Source organism: Sabethes cyaneus, chromosome 2 (genome assembly GCF_943734655.1).
Source record: "Sabethes cyaneus chromosome 2, idSabCyanKW18_F2, whole genome shotgun sequence".
In the NCBI taxonomy this organism is placed as follows: Eukaryota; Metazoa; Arthropoda; class Insecta; order Diptera; family Culicidae; genus Sabethes; species Sabethes cyaneus.
The window spans coordinates 243,580,708-243,595,436 of record NC_071354.1 but is presented as its reverse complement, the minus strand read 5'-3'; the positions used below and the strand labels follow the sequence as shown (position 1 = coordinate 243,595,436).

The 14,729-nt window shown below is 44.4% G+C and overlaps 1 protein-coding gene across 1 annotated transcript in view; it reads left to right on the top strand.

The window, feature by feature from the left end:
- Positions 1-14,729, top strand: part of LOC128733550 (ubiquitin carboxyl-terminal hydrolase 31) — a 33,711-nt gene that overhangs the window by 4,067 nt on the left and 14,915 nt on the right. Inside the window, exons 2-4 of the mRNA XM_053827204.1 lie at positions 9,005-9,190; positions 9,267-9,401; positions 9,475-9,609. Coding sequence (XP_053683179.1) covers positions 9,005-9,190; positions 9,267-9,401; positions 9,475-9,609 — 456 coding nt within the window. The remainder of the gene's footprint in view (positions 1-9,004; positions 9,191-9,266; positions 9,402-9,474; positions 9,610-14,729) is intronic.

Here is a 14,729-nt window from a genome sequence, read left to right as displayed (position 1 = left end):
TTAAGGAGAGCCGTGTTAATTGAGGCGAATGACGTGTTATCGAAGGCACCTTCAATGCCAAGAAAAGCACAAAGTGCCGTCTCTTGGTATTGAAGCGATTTCTCAATTCGCGTCACTAGGCAGTGTTGATTGCCATGTAAAGGAGAGTTCTTTAGAAACTCGTTACGGATGTGATTATCCGTGATTTTTTCCATCAACTTGAGAAGCGTTGATGTCAGACTAATTGGTCTAAAAGCTTCTGGCATAGTTTTATCTTTTTTGCCTGCCTTAGGTATGAACACCACTCTGACCTTCCACCAGCTTGCCGGGACATCACATGCCCCCAGCTCGGACATTATAATTTCGTCCGCTTTTTGTAAGAAAATGGGAAGTATGCCATCTGGACCCGGAGACTTCACTGGTTCAAAGGAGTTGAGTGCCCAATTGATTGAAGCATCCGTAAACAATCAGCGCGCAAGTAGAACCGAGTCACTTGACACATTGTGCGACGACTCAACTTGCTTCCAGTGGAGTTGTTTTTTCAATTGCCCTAGGCCATTATCATGATCCTTGGCTAACGCTTTTTTCAGTCGCGCCGCCACAGGCAGAATCTGGATGCTTTCGCAAAACTTGACTCTGGACTTTTTTGGCTTTGCGAAGCTCTGCGTTGTATTTGGTGAGAGATGCCCTGTAGGCCTCCCAATTAGACATGATCTTAGCCCTGTTGAATAAACGCCTAGCCTCCCGACGAAGGTTGCTGAGCGATTCATTCCACCAGGGCACGTCACGGCAGACTGTCCGCGTGATTAACGGACAGTTTGCAGGGTAAGCATCAATAATCCTACTCTGTAGGTCATTGGCTGCAGCGTCCAGCTCAGCTGATGTGCGTATATTAATGTGACAGGAATTCCGAGAGTTTCCCAGATGTTCTCTGAATGAACTCCAGTTGGTTTTCTTCGGATTTCTGTATTGTTCTCTCCTGAGATAGTTTGCCTCAGTATCAAAAACGATATGCCTGTGGTCTGATAAACTTGGTTCGTCAGAGACATGCCAGTTTTTGACCTTCTCAGCTATAGAAGTGCTGCTCAGAGTGAGGTCTAGGACCTCATCTCTGATAGCATTAACAAAAGTGGGGACATTTCCTGCATTGCATACATTGACATTGTTAGCAATAAAGTATTCAAGTAGGTACTCACCCTTGTTATTTACATCCGTGCTGCCCCAAATTGTGTGGTGGGCGGTGGCCCTGCAGTACCGCACGAGAGCGGCAACGTCGGATGGCGGTATGTCGTCCTTGTCGCCCGGGAAGTATGCGGACGCCACGACCCGTCGTTGTTGGCACTTCCAGTTTGACAGCGACGACATCGCGTTGAATGAATTCTGTAATGGAAGAAAATTGTATTTTCTTCGTTAGCAGAATTGCTGACCTAGGTTTGGTCTGCGTGTTACAGTAAATTAACTTACCGTAGTTTCCTAGGCCCAGAATTCTCGTGCCATGAACCCAAGTTCTTGGATGAACGCAGCTGTTAGCTGCCGCCTTCACTGGAGAGTCGTTTGAGACCACCACGAGACGACGTTGGTGTCCCATCATCGTCTGGTCGCGTCTACGGATCGGAAAGATTATCCGCTCGACTTTCCACAGTCCCTTTTGGTGAACTCAGGATCAGCAAGAAGACTGAAGATCCTCCGTACAGCGAGTCGCTGTCGAGGTTGAAGGTTTCCTCCAGCTCTTCATCCTTCGGTTGACTTATTGCGCTCGATTCCGAAGAATCACGCGCAATGGAGTCCTCCGACTCCATTGGTTCCGACTGTGGAAGGCAGCGCAATCCCACGAGTTGAGGGGAAAGAAAAGTCCGCCACATCAGAGCCCCTCATGATGCAGTAAGGGCAGATTACTGTGAAGGGCTCCGTCATAGATCATAGGCTCCGTCAGCGGATGAGTTTTTTGTATAACCGCCCCCCTCCCACCATTCATCCCTCGGCACGGGTCGCATGAGACCTTGGATTAGGGGTTTTATCCATTTTCGTTTTACATTATAGCCATGGATAACAGCTATTAAAAACCATCCTCCTTAGGGGCTTTGGACCCTCTGCTCTGGTTTCCAGTATTTTTGGTTTTTTCGATTATTTGTTGTTCCTACTGAGATCCGTCATTTTCAGGCGGAGAATTTACACTCAGGACCCAGCCTTCGCATGAGTGCCCCCTTCTTTGTCCACATACGACCCTAATTTCCACCGGTTGTCCGATTTCCACTAAGGAACGTATCCCGGATGGTACCACGAGGAGGTAGAGATAGGAGTTGCTGAATAAGAGGCTGTGGAACTTCGCGGAAGTTCTGAAGCGCATTATTCGGCCATTTACCATCCTAATCCACATCATTAAGCTTGCGCATACCGCATTGGGATGTATGCACTCGACCCACGCTATGATTCTAGAATTATTAGCAGGGGTTCTCCCATTGAAAGAGTACTTTTGGAATCCTGCCTCCGTACCCTTATTAAATGTGAAGCATTGAATCCATTGGTAATCCAAAACTTTGAAAGACTACTAGAACTTTTGCTATTACAATCACTAATTCATTCACTTCACTTTTTCGGTTGCAATCCGATTATTAAATCAGTGCCGAATTTAATGTCGCCTCCACTCTTGTGTCTGCCCAGCTAGCCTCCAGGTACGATGCTGGTCTAACAAGCCAGTCATCGTATGTTCGAATATCGGTTGGGTGGTGATGCTAGAGTCTGCAGGATCGTTGCACTAGTTCCGTAATTATCTTGCACTCTAATAACCGGCTGCGAAGTCTGTCAAGTCTTAAAGACATTTATAACCCAAGGCTTTGGTTTACTTCCATCTTTGTCAATCTTGGGCTATCATTCTCTAATCGCTTCTAACATGCACTGTACCAGCATTCTCATCAACAGCGACCAGCCAACGGGTACGGGGTCTGCCTCGAAGTCGTCAGCATCTGTCAGGTTCTCTGCTGAAAATATTATTGCATTTGCTGATCGCTCATCCGGCATCCTTAGTACGCGGCTAGCTCACTGTAGCCTGGCATGTTTTAGTCACTTCACAATGTGTGCATCTTTGTATCACTTGGCATATAGCTCATGACTCTTGCGTCTGTGCCACACTCCTAATGTTGAATATTGTTGCTGCCACCTTGTTTTAAAAAACCATCTAACGTCACAAACGAGTACGATATCTCACTTGCATCTCTGACACTTGACTTCAAGCGAAATCAGCTCCAACTCATTTAGTTTAACTGAGTCGAACGCTGCCTTAAAGTTCATAAACAAATGGTGAGTTTGAATGTTGAATTCTCAAAATTTATCGATGGTCTGTCGCAAGGTGAACATTTGGTTCGTCGTAGAGGGTCCCTCTCTGGTAATCCATGCTGATTCACCAACAAAGGAGAAGAGTAATGCCCGATAATTGCTGAATACGAGACGACAGTCTTTTTTGTAAATATGGCATATAAGGCCTTCCAACCAGTTCCATCTCTTCAATCCATACCTTTAGTATAACCTGGTAGATTGCACAAACGTTTAGCGGGGATACCGTCCTTTCTGGTTGCTTTACCGTTTTTTCAATTCTGTAGCTGCTTTTTGAACCTCGTCCAAATTGGTGGTATAATAGTTTGTCCATCACTCTCAATCCTTATCCTGTTTTTGTTGACAGCTCGACCTTGTTCAACAGTACATCGAAATTTTGTTTCCGACGCCTGGCCTCTGAAATTTCAGTAAACGTCTTGTCGTTGCACAAATCAGGAGTGGGCACGGTTCGGTTCCTGATTCTGTCGATCGTTTTAAAGGAGCTGCAGGTATCGTGCCTTTCAAAGAAATTCTCCGCCTTCGCAAGAACGGAGCCAAGATCCATTGGCGTTTCTTATCATGGTGAAGTCTCTTTGATAGCTCTTCTAGCATTTAGGAAGCTCTCTGACGTGTCACAGTTGCAACCAATATATGAGCTCTGGTCTCGGTTTGAATACGTTGGACAACACGGTGCGAATCTTGCTTACTACGAGAAAGAGTTCCGATTCACCGTTTGATCTCGGAAGGACCGCGCCCATCTGCGACATCCGAAAAGTGCCGGCCATCAAGCAGAATCTGGTAGATCTGAGAGCAGGCCTCTCTTCATTAGGGTGGTTCTAGGTGTATGGTTTCGAATGTTCCTTCGTGTAAAATAGGTACTACCGATAGCCATCATTCTTCTGGCTACAGCAAATTTGATTAACTTCAGGCCATTGTCGTTTGTGATAGATTGGAGCGCTTCTCTTCCATTAACTGTGCGAAAGAATTCTTCTATCTTTATGCCATGTTCGATGGCATCTGATAATTATCTTTATGCCCGTGTCCTAAGTACTCCCCATAGGTCCTTTCGAGCAGATCATAGAACTCCTTCACGTAATGGCTGCTAAACCAGTGTTAAGCTTCTATCTGGCCAAAACTCGTCAGTCCTTCCAATTGACCTGAGTTGCCTCCAATCGCAAGATGGGCTCTGAGAAGGTTAAAAATCTCCAGCATTTCCAACAAATCTGGACTAGAGTTACCGGCAAGATCACTGATGAGGCCGTACAAAACCTTATGGTTGTAGTAAAGAGCAAAATTCGAGCAATGCAGAATATTTTTTTTTAGAAAGACTTTAGTGTACTCTTTCACAAGCTCTCTAAACTCGATGTTTCTAATAGATTGACTTTATGGTTGAGCTCGTATCCTACAGACCGTACTTAACGTGTCAAGCTGAATTCCCCAGTTTCACATGCATTCAGTAATATTTCCGGTGTTCCACAAGGCAGTAGCCTGTGGCCTTTACTATTCGCCTTGTGCTTCAGCGACATTGCAAGCTCTGTTGCACACCTTTGCTGATTGGTGTAATATTTAGAAACAAACTCACAATAAGCATTGTCAAATGTGTTGTGGCTATAACATTTCACCGATGTAATGGGCCCGTCTCATTTGATTACCGGATAAACGGAGCTATGTGAAGTTCAAGTTCTGTTGGATACCAACCGTTCTGAGACATCTACCCTGGCGTCTACCTAACAATCTTCCTAAACCGATGTCAACTTTTGGATTTGAAGCCATTAGAGAGTCGTTGAAGGACTCAACAAGCAACTTTTGTGGCCCTTAAACTCCTTAACAATGCAATTAATGTTCCGGTTCTCCTGTCCCGTGTCGATTTTCGAGCTTCACGTATTTACTGTCAACCAGATTCCATCGGACCGTGTACGGTTTTTTTTGAACCACTGACATCATGCATCCGCACCTTCATGCTGTTCGAAGAATTGTTTAACTTTGACTCGTTTCTTCACGCGCCTTTAGTATAAGCCTGACAAGATCTAGGATGCTGCAATAGTTTTGTTCTGGATCTGAATTTCATGTTCATGTAGATAATGTCAAAGTTGAGGTGACTGCCCTTTCGCCTCTTTCCATTATATCGTCGTGAGTTCCTCACCTCACCCTCAGCCCTGTAATTTAGCCCTTAAGATAACTGGTAGAATCTGACCGGCTTCACCCTTCCTTTACTTATCAAAGCCAATCAAATTTTCCGATTTTGTAATACATCTGTTGGGCAAGATGTGTTTGATTTTGGATGGTGTGCGATAATGTTATAAAATCCGTTCTGTCTATCCAACGGGTCCTCGTTAGGTTACAGTCAGCGATTACTCTATTCGATGACTTTTACGGGTTAAAACCATTTCCTTTGGGGCGAACCAAACCTACCGATTTAAACCTCCTTTTGAAAAGTGAATAAATAAATAAATAGCCAAATTCGTCTTGCGCTTCAAACTAGATTTTCACCCACTTCTTCAAAAAGCTGTCAGCGTTGAGCTGGTCCATGATCGCTTCAGTACAGTTTTTCTGTCGTCAAAACTGATCGGGAGTTCACTCTCATTAGAGGACCCTCACAAAAAATGAGTTGATGTTAGGGAGAGTTTAGTGCCGTCAACTCACGATATGTCAGTAAGCGGTCTTGAGTTTAATATCATCTTGATTTCTTGATGCTAGCTCTTAGGGGCGCCAACAACAGCATGAACCTCAGTAAGGCACTCTCAAGTGTAGCGAAGTACAGAAATTCGGAAGTTTTACAAATCGCCTATGACAGTCTAATTCTAAAAAATAACAAACTTCGAAAGAACACTGATTTAAGCAGCAAGAGTGCACCAAGCGGGGCCATCGGCAGGGCCGCCACAATGCGGCTCATCAAAAATGTGGTCTAAAATCTTGTTTATAATTGGCCCAGTTTGAAAATCTGGCCCAAAATCTAAGACAAAACCTAATAAAAATGTGGTTCAAAATCTGGTCGAGAATCTGATGCAGATCCAAGATCTGGTTCAGGTCTAGAATGTGGTGCAAGTCCAGAATTTGATCAAAAATGAGGTTCAAAACAAGCTCGAAACTGTGATCCAAATCTATAAAAATCGTCTCAAATCTGGTCCAAAATCAGATGCAGGTCCAGCCCAGGTCTAGAATCTGGATCCAAAATCTAATCCAAAGTCTGATCAAAAACTGATTTAAAATTTGGCCAAAATCTGGTTCAAATCTGAAACAAAATTTGGTAAAAAATGTGGTCCACGATATAGGTTAGATCCAAAATATGACTCTGGCCCAGAATCTGGTTCAAAATCTTATCCAAAATCTGATTGTTGGTTTAGAATCTGATTTAAAATGAGGCCCAAAATCTGGTTTATATTGTTGTGGAGTTCCGGATCCAAAATTGATTCAAAATCTGATAAAAATGTGGTCTCAAAGCTGGTTCACAGTCTGATGCAGGTGCAGAATGTGGCCCAGACCAGGTCTAAAACTTCATTAAAAATGTGGTCCAAAATCTGATAAAGAATGTGGTTCAGAATCTGGTCTAGGCCCAAAATCTGGTGGTCCAAAATGTGGTTCAATGTCTGGTCCAGAATCTAGTCCAATATCTGGTCCTTCGCCAAGGGCTCCACAATATCATGCTACGGCTTTTCTATTAGCAGGAAGCGTAGTATTTCACCCCAAAGCAAGCGTGGAACTCGAAAACGATCGACGGAGAGTACTTGACGTTCCCAACAGCCACCAAAGTGTGTAGTTGCAAACGAAAGTTTGAATGTTCTCGTCGATCATAATACAACGAACTGCAGCCTAAGCTTTGCTGCTCGTTAACATGTTTCATTTTCTACGTTGCTTTTACTTTGTTTCAGTAAAGGCACATTCGACTTTACTTTCTCGCTCAAACCCCTACGTACCTTCTCTGTTGACATCTTCATGCCGAAGCTTTTCTATAGCGTGCCGTTCTTATAGGCTCTTCACGAAAAAACTACTTCCCAGCACCATTTTGGGTGTTAACTTTCGAACCCATCGGTTGTTAAGACGGTGCGCACTATTCGGAAAAAACGTTGCACTGAAAGTTAAAACTGTTACCACGAAACAGTTCTGATTTCTCGGTTTCTTCTCATAGAATCATCTGGCTTGGCTGATCATGTTTCTTTTCCCGTTTGGAATGGAAAAAAAAATGTTTCTCGAATGTCTCCTACGACGGCTATCACGGTCTTGATAATGATAATTAATTATATAATAATCTATTATAATAGATGCAAGTATTTTACAAAATTATTTAGCTGGTCGAGCTCTACAGATTATTAATCGGAATTCTCGATTCGATAGAAAAAATGCTTTTAAACATTTCATATTCATCTGAAGTACAACACATGACATGGTCACAAGCATATTTTTTCATGAAAATCCATATTTAGGATCAGAATTGTCTGCTCCCTTGTATATTTTTGAATTTGTTCCATTAATTCGATTTTTGGTTTCGAGTTTTAAAATGGATGAAATGTTAAATAATCTCTCTGAAACTCGATTAAACATATGCACAAGTTCCGCAAAGTAATTAAAAAACCAAATAGCTTGAAAATACATCTAACGTGATCTCATTACTTTGCACATAAAAAGAGAAAACGATTTTTAATGATATGAGGCGACATGAAGTAGGTACGTACTCGCATGGATTAAGGAATTAGGTTCCCTTGAAAAGTTACCAGCAAGTTTGTTAAGCTAAAGTACCTAAAAAGGTTTGATGATGATTTAAAGTGAGGCAAAATTTTTACAACTATTGAAACAGCCACAAAATCCCACAGGGGCCACCGGGCGTGTGCCACCTGGTTCACAGTGCACGTCTCAACCCTAGGCGAAGCGTGAATAAATTTTGCTGCAGCACGAAAAAAAACCTACCCGGCGTGCGGACTGTGGCTGTGGATACATACAAACAGCACTCCACATTTGTGGTTTTTAAAACCCCTTGCCGCCGCCTCTCTCTCTCTCGGGTTCAGCTTGCGGAAAAGCGAACGGCCGCACGAGTGGAGAGAGCGCGCGCGAGTCGTCCACGAATGATTACGCCGCCGTATACCGCTTTGCTGAAATATAATTGACCTTCTTCGTTGATTGCTCCCAATCATATCATCCGAATGGGGTGGTGCGCGCCCAAGGGGTGTAACAATCGTCGTCGACGGGCGTGGAATTCGTTCACTGTTTCGGACTTCTGGTAGTGTACATATATATGTGAATTGGAGACATTACGGGAAGCGAAAACGCGATCAAACAAAAACTTTGCTATGTGTAAATTATCCCCGAGAGATGCGGGAAGTTGCACATATGTGTTGAAGGCTGTCGTAAATCAGCGGAGATGTTTGCCCGTGTAATCATTCCGTCGGACCGGTCGAAGCATTTGCTTGATAAGCCCGTTCTGCACCCGATGGACGGACGATGGAAAAATACACGAAATTTGTGTCCCAATCAAACCGTAGAATCATTCTTATGTTATTTTAAAATTCAAGTTTTTTTTAATTGAAATGCCATATTGTCCAGCAATCGTTTCGCCCCCCAGGAATGTTGTCGGTGGTACAATCACACTGAATCCCAATTAACATAACAATAAAATGTATGCACTTCTGCAGTAGCAGCAGCAGCAGCAGCCACTCATCTTATCCGCTTCCATCAACCCCCAATTTCGATGTTTTTTTTATCTGTTTCTCTCTCCCTCTTTCAGGGCAATCAAAAGGGGAATCGCGTTCCAGCTGCCCCGCCCGCGAACGGATTCATCTGGCCACCGGATACGGTTCCCGGGGTAATTGGGCTGCGCAATCACGGCAACACCTGCTTCATGAATGCCGTTCTGCAGTGTCTCAGCCACACCGACATACTGGCGGAATATTTCGTTTTGGATCAATACAAGGTAAGGCTCCAATCGCCGGCCAGCCAGCATTGACAGAGCTGAATAAATGAAAGTTATTACTTCCATTTTTTTTCAGGTGGATTTGAAACGGCGCAACAAGATCAATGCCAAAAAGTTCGGAACAAAGGGTGAATTAACCGAGCAGCTAGCGCTGGTGCTTAAATCGCTGTGGATGTGTAAGGACGCCCCGGAGTACAGTTCGAGTTTTAAGGTATGCAAATGAATTTGACCTTGAACCTTGAGGCGGCGGTAATCATGTTGTTTAAATTGTGCTTCTATTTCAGGCCGTAGTTGACCGGTACGGTAGTCAATTCCGGAGCTCCACGCAGCATGACGCGCAGGAGTTCCTATTCTGGTTGCTGGATAAGGTGCACGAAGATCTCAACACGGCTAGCAAACGAAAGTATAAGGCGATAAAGGTAAGGGTGGGTGCTACCGGTTATTACAATACCTTAGCTTGAATGAAGCAGTTTGCGAAGATAACATTTTCAACCCGAGGGCGCTAAAATTTTAGTGTGATTTACAGTTAACGCTGTCTTGTTAAATAATTTTTAATTGGTGTGTTTTTTACTGTGACCATGACTTTGTAATTTTGCAAGCCCGTGTCGGGCTAAGGCGCTCGCATATGAACCAGATTAGACCAGATTTTATTTGAACCTATTCAAGCCGGATGAGAGTTTCACGATTTAATCGTATCGGGCTTACGTCACTGAACAACTCATTCATGGGGATGTTATGAAAAGCGGAACATTCGCGCTCACGGTAATATATTAAATTGCAAAAATTAGCACAATACGTATTTGTTGTCAAGTTTTCCATAGGAATTATTTCTATATGGCAAAAATTAGCTCATCGCAACCTATGTCAAACGTAGGTAAGAACATTCATATTACACGGTAAGACGATGGTTCTTGGTACAACATTTAAAAAATACGCGAAGACGGCCGGCAAAGGTAATTAAAATTTTGTCCCGTCTTGCCGCGTTGTGTTACTCTAAGAAAATCTTTTAAATTCGAAGCTAGACTGTCGCGGTCATCTCAAAATTGAATAACACTTCCTTCCTAGGTATTTCTTTAACTTACAGATTTCATAAATGTCTGTTTTAAATTTCAAAACGGTTCAAGTTTTTTAATCTTGAGTTTGACCATTTGGCTTAAGCTAGCAGCTGTGGCTTTTAATTAAACTTTAACTTGAACTTGGATTTAGTTTTGGACTTAAACTTAGACATGGACTCATGCTTTGGTCTTGATCCGTAGCATTTATGGAAGAGTCACTGAATCGGAGGCCTTCTGGAAGGTAAATATTACATCATCACTTCATTACCATTTTTCCAAGCTACGGCAAAGATGAGCGTGGTCAGAAATAATGGCTTTCAGGTAATGTTCTAACTTTTACTGGACCAGTGTTATTTCCAAACACTGTTTCTCGAACATTAAGAGTAGGAATTGTGGGTCGTTAGTCTGCAATCAAAGAAATATACCGTGCTCAATTTACGCTATGCTATGCTATGATAGAAAAACATTTAATCTTTATGTCATAAATCGGCACAAGCCCTCAAGACGCCAATTCCAACGATCAGTGGAAGCTATACTGAATGGCCAAAGTTTAAGGCCATTTTTACCGATCTGATGGCCAATTCAGGTGATACAGACGCCATAAAAGATAAAACTGTATCATCTGGACAAAGCGCTTATCGGAAATGCCGCAGGTGTACTAGACGCCAAAATCCCGAGCGAACGGAATTACCGACAGGCCTGGAACGTCTTGATGGACCGCTACGGCAACAAACGAGCCATTGTGGAGAGATGTCTTCCACCGCCAATAAAGAACTTCGTGCCCTCGTTGATGAAGCAGTCAACCACATCGGAAGCCTGCGCTACCTCCAGCAGGAGATCAATGGAACGGCAGAGCATTTCTTCGTTTTCTTGATCGTGTCAGCTTTCGACAAGTGTGCGCGCCAGGCTTGGGAAGCAACGCAGAAGAAGGGTGAGCTGCTGAAATACCAGCAAACCATCGGTTTTATGAAATCCAGATGCCAAGTTCTGGAGAACTGTGAATCCAATCAGTACCGTCGAATCCAAAACAAACCCATCAACCTCAAAGAAATGTCGAACGGCCCATCGCAACCACCAGTCTCCTGTGAAATTTGTGGTGGTCCCCTTCGAAACGTCCAGTGTTCGGCCCTATCCAGCCTAACCCCAGCTCAGAAGAACGAGAATATCCGAGCAGCTGAAATCTGTTTCAACTGCCTGCACAAAGGCCATCGCTCCAAAGATTGGCCTCCTGGTAAGACATGCCACAAGTGTCAACGCCGACATCACACGTTGTTCCATGAGAATGAAGAACCCAGCCGAGGTACGAAGCCCAACGTATCACTTCCCACCGAGACGATGGCTACCTCGCCACTGATACCAGCTGCCACATCGTCCCAGATGCAAGCACCCAGCACCAATGAACCACCCGGTTTCAACAACGTGTTCCGAAAACTTCGACCAATCTCCACCAAGACTGTGCTGCTGTTGACTGCGGTGGTTCAGGTCTACGACAGGAGAAATCAAGCACATTCATGCCGTGTGCTGTTGGATAGCGGTTCACAGATCAACTTACCGTCTTGACATCCCACAGAAGCCAGCAAACGTTCCAATTGTTGGAATCAACGCCCTACGAACCCACGCTCGTGATAAGGAGACTATTAAGTTTCGTTCTCGTGTATCAACGCTTCACGCCAGCTTGGAGTGTCTGGTAACTCCAAGAGTGACTGGGACAATTCCAACTTCCAAGACAGACATCGCCAACTGGATGATCCCAGAAGGACTGGACGTCCCTAACCTGTCGACCGAAGAGTTAGCATGCGAAGCCCATTTCCTATCCACCTACCAGCGTGATGAATCAGGAAGATTCATAGTCCAGACAGTCTGGACGACTATCGTGTTCTGGCCCTTAAGCCCTTTCTAATGTTGGAGAAACGACTCGTCCTCGTCAAGGAAAATGGCGAGAACTTTCCCATCGCCGCTCGTATTGTGAAGGAGGAGACTTACATGGACGACGATGTACTGTCAGGAGCTGACTCAGTGGAGGATACCATCGTAGCTATACATTAGTTAAAGGAACTCCTAGTTCGAAAGAGTTTTCCTATACGAAAATGGTGCTCGAACTCCCAGGAGCTGATGGAGAATATTTCTATAAAAGGTGTAAAGGTACCTGCGTTGGGACAGTAGAATCAATATATATAGAATGCCAGTGTCGCTGGTTCACTACAGGACTCATTGTGGTAAACATGTTGCTAACAATCTGTATCAAGTCTGTGAATCGGGAACTTCATTGTCAAAGTTGCTCATTGTTATTTATCTGTTCTTTATCTGTGCGCTGGTTGGTGCTGTCATCAGTGCGCTCATCGCTGTGTTTTCATACCAGTGAAGTGTTTTTAAACGTTCTTTTTCTTTTCGTTCGGATGAATTGAATCCCACAACTGTGCCCTTTTGCACCGATTTTTTTTTTCAGAAATTTGCAGCAAGCGAAGTTTCCAATCACATTACTTGGCAGCCATATTTGAAATTTTAAACTGGTTGTCAAAGTTTGACAATGAGATTCCCCTTTCGATGAATCTCAGCCACACACACATATGCAAATATAATGTAAGTACATTATCTGGACATGTGTGATGTTTACCACGCGCACTGCAGCGACACTGGCATTCTATATATATTGATTATACTGTTGGGACCCAACTGCCGATACAGTAAAGATCGCCTATCATCCGAGTCCACCTGCGAAACAACCACCAACGAAACGTACGATGTACTTCGAGATCACCAAATTCTTTGACCCCCTTGGACTGCTTTCATCGGTTATCGTCTTGGCGAAACTCCTCGCGCAGAAATTGTGGAAACTTAAAATCAACTGGGACGATCCGGTGGATGAAAATATTGCCAAGTAGTGGTAAAACCTTCAACTTTCCCTAATGCATCTCCACGACATCAAGATCCCTCGATATGATTTTGGACAATGCAGTCGCCTACGAGCTGCATGGTTTTTCGGATGCCTCCACAGCATCACATGCCACATGCATCTACCTAACGGACCCTTTTTGCCGATGGTTCGGCAAGGCTTCGTCTTCTCACCAATAAACCCAAATTGGGCCCTTTGAGTGAGCTCACCATTCCACGGAAAGAATTATGCGCCGCCCTCCTGGTGACCCGTTTACGGACGAAGGTACTGCCAGCCCTGGATATGTCGGTTCAGGAAGTTGTGCTGTGAAGCGACAGTACGATTGTCTCACCCTGGCTAAAGAAACCCGTCAATCAGTGTAGCTGTTCGTGCGAAATCGAGTCGTTGTGATCCAGCAGCACACAGGCAAGTCCCGGTCGGAACATAACCGATTTCATCAGAATCCAGCCGATGTCATCTCTCGCGGACAGCTTGCCGAAGATTTGGCAACCAACACCCTCTGGTGGCATGGTCCGAGTTACCTTGAAGTGGTGTGCTACGTAGTTGCTATTCCAGACGAGATACCTGAGGAAGCGCTCCCGGAACTGAAAGCTGCCGTCACCATCTCCGATGTAAGAATGGATATGCCTTTATTTTTCTCCAATTACAGCAATTTCCGCAAGCTACAACGAATTGTTGGCTACATTCGTCGGTTTGCTGATAATTGCCGTAAGCAGAATCCAGCCAACCGAGAACTGAGACCCTATCTGACCGTCTATGAGCTTCGCCCTGCAACAGAAACCATCATCCACGTTGTACAGCATGCACACTTTGCTGACGAAATTAAACGAGACAACGAACCATGCAAGAGGTTAGGGAATCTTTGTCCTATCTACCAACGGTTTGATCCGTGTTGGTGGTCGACTTGACCGATCGCTGCTACCTTTTGAAAGTCGCCATCAAATTATCTGACCGGATAAGGATCCGGTGATTCATCGATTCATCCAGCAGATGCACCTCGGGCAAACTGGTCTACTGAATGCTGTTCGCCAAAGGTACTGGCTCCCGAAAGGTTGATCCACCATCCGTTTCATCACCCGTCGATGCGTCAAATGCTTCCGAACCAACCCAACGACCATCAATCAACTAATATGAAACCTGCCAGCGTCGCCATTATCGTCGTCCGACGCTCCATCCTGCCTATCGAAGACTACGAAATCATTAAAAAATCCAGCGATGTCCAGAGAACCGCGTATCTCTCAACCGGGGTAGGATATTCCGTCTCCAGCCCAAGGTAAAACCCACACCCAGCAGTATACACTGCTGGCATCGCGCAACACACATGATGATCATGATCCCGCAGCTATAAAAGCAGCCCAGCAACAGTAGTTTCCGGCTTCTTGGAAAAATTTCTGTATGTTTCCAACCTACAAAAGGGAAGCCGAATGCAATGTCGTAAACTACAGAGGAATGAGCAACTTTCCGTATAGGTAACTGCCAGTCTGCCGCACAAAATGGTTCTGGTGTTTCGTGTACCACAGGGTAGCAATTTGGGACTACTGCTATTCAAGGTTGGTTCGAATCGGATCAAAACTCACTCACTCCCCATTCA